We start from the raw sequence: 1,205 nt of genomic DNA on the forward strand, positions 1-1,205 counted from the left end.
AGTTCTAAATGTTCGTCTTCAATTGTAGCACTATTTAGTTGACCTCTTTCATGAGACTAAAAGCACAAGAATAATAATAAATACATTCAGTAAATTCACTGTATATACAAACTCACAGCATTAGGCTCATTCCCATCCAGTGTACTATAAGAACTATTAATTGTATGCTGTAACAAAAAACATTAAAAATATTGTTTGTTCAAAACATTGGCAATCCATGTGGCCACTCACTGTCGGAGACACAGCTATAGGAACTAGTCCAGCTGCATGAATTCCTTCATTAGATTGTTTGTATGGGTCAACAATAACATCTGGATCATCATTTGGTATTGGAGGTAAAGGAGTTCGTGGAATTGGCAACTCACCTGTACATTAAAAGTTAACATTGCATATGTTAATAATATAAAAATATGATTTTCATACCATCTGGATTGTCATATAAAGAATTAAAATTAGCAAGATTTTCAGAGGCTCTTAATTTTTTCTCATTTGAAGAAGTCCCACTATTTGTTTTTTCCTTCTTCTTTCTTGTTATGCAATAGACAGCTATAGCAATTAAGCATACAGCAGTAAGCACTCCATTGAATCCAGCTAATATAAATAGGACAGTTAGTGGTATACTAGTGATTAGAACTTTGTTATTTGGTTGTGCACTAATTGTGGGCATATTACTTATTTCCACAGTGACTAATGGGAAATCGTTACCATCATTTTCAAGTTCTCTTGTACTAATTGTTTGTGGAGGAGAGTTGAGGGTTCCAATGCTGCGTAAGTTTCTTGGGCCATTGTACTTTTGGTCATAGAGAAACCTATCAACTTGATAAATGCCAAATATGTCTCCTTCCTGGAACTGCAGTGGAGTCTGAGGAATAAACTCATAGAGATTAGTACCAATCATTGTATTAGCAATAAATATACTAGATCCTATTTTAGTGTAACTGTCGTCTATTTTACGCCATATTTGTAATTCAATATGTTCCTGAGGTTCCTGATTGATATATTTACCTCCAAAAATCCATTTAAAAACTGATCCATTGCATTTGAAATTAACCTCTGGATAAAGGAATTGCCTTTTGTCAGGAATCCTTTGTGATCTTTGTGCTTCAAGTGCTTTCTCTTTAATAAATGAAGCATTTATTGAATTGGTACTATTGACACAGTATCCATCTAATGATAGTAAAATAATTCAATGATACAGTGAGTGT

The 1,205-nt window shown here is 33.4% G+C and overlaps 1 protein-coding gene across 1 annotated transcript in view; it reads right to left on the reverse strand.

The window, feature by feature from the left end:
- The window catches only part of LOC109587458 (WD repeat-containing protein 34-like), a 6,622-nt gene that overhangs the window by 5,110 nt on the left and 307 nt on the right, over window positions 1-1,205 (reverse strand). The window contains exons 2-4 of the mRNA XM_020003699.1: window positions 424-1,167; window positions 232-365; window positions 117-167 (exon numbers count right to left, since the gene is read on the reverse strand). Of these exons, the coding sequence (XP_019859258.1) occupies window positions 117-167; window positions 232-365; window positions 424-1,167 (929 nt within the window). The remainder of the gene's footprint in view (window positions 1-116; window positions 168-231; window positions 366-423; window positions 1,168-1,205) is intronic.

The sequence above is a fragment of the Amphimedon queenslandica genome, unplaced genomic scaffold, assembly GCF_000090795.2.
Source record: "Amphimedon queenslandica unplaced genomic scaffold, v1.1 AMPQUscaffold_12562, whole genome shotgun sequence".
Classification (NCBI taxonomy): domain Eukaryota; kingdom Metazoa; phylum Porifera; class Demospongiae; order Haplosclerida; family Niphatidae; genus Amphimedon; species Amphimedon queenslandica.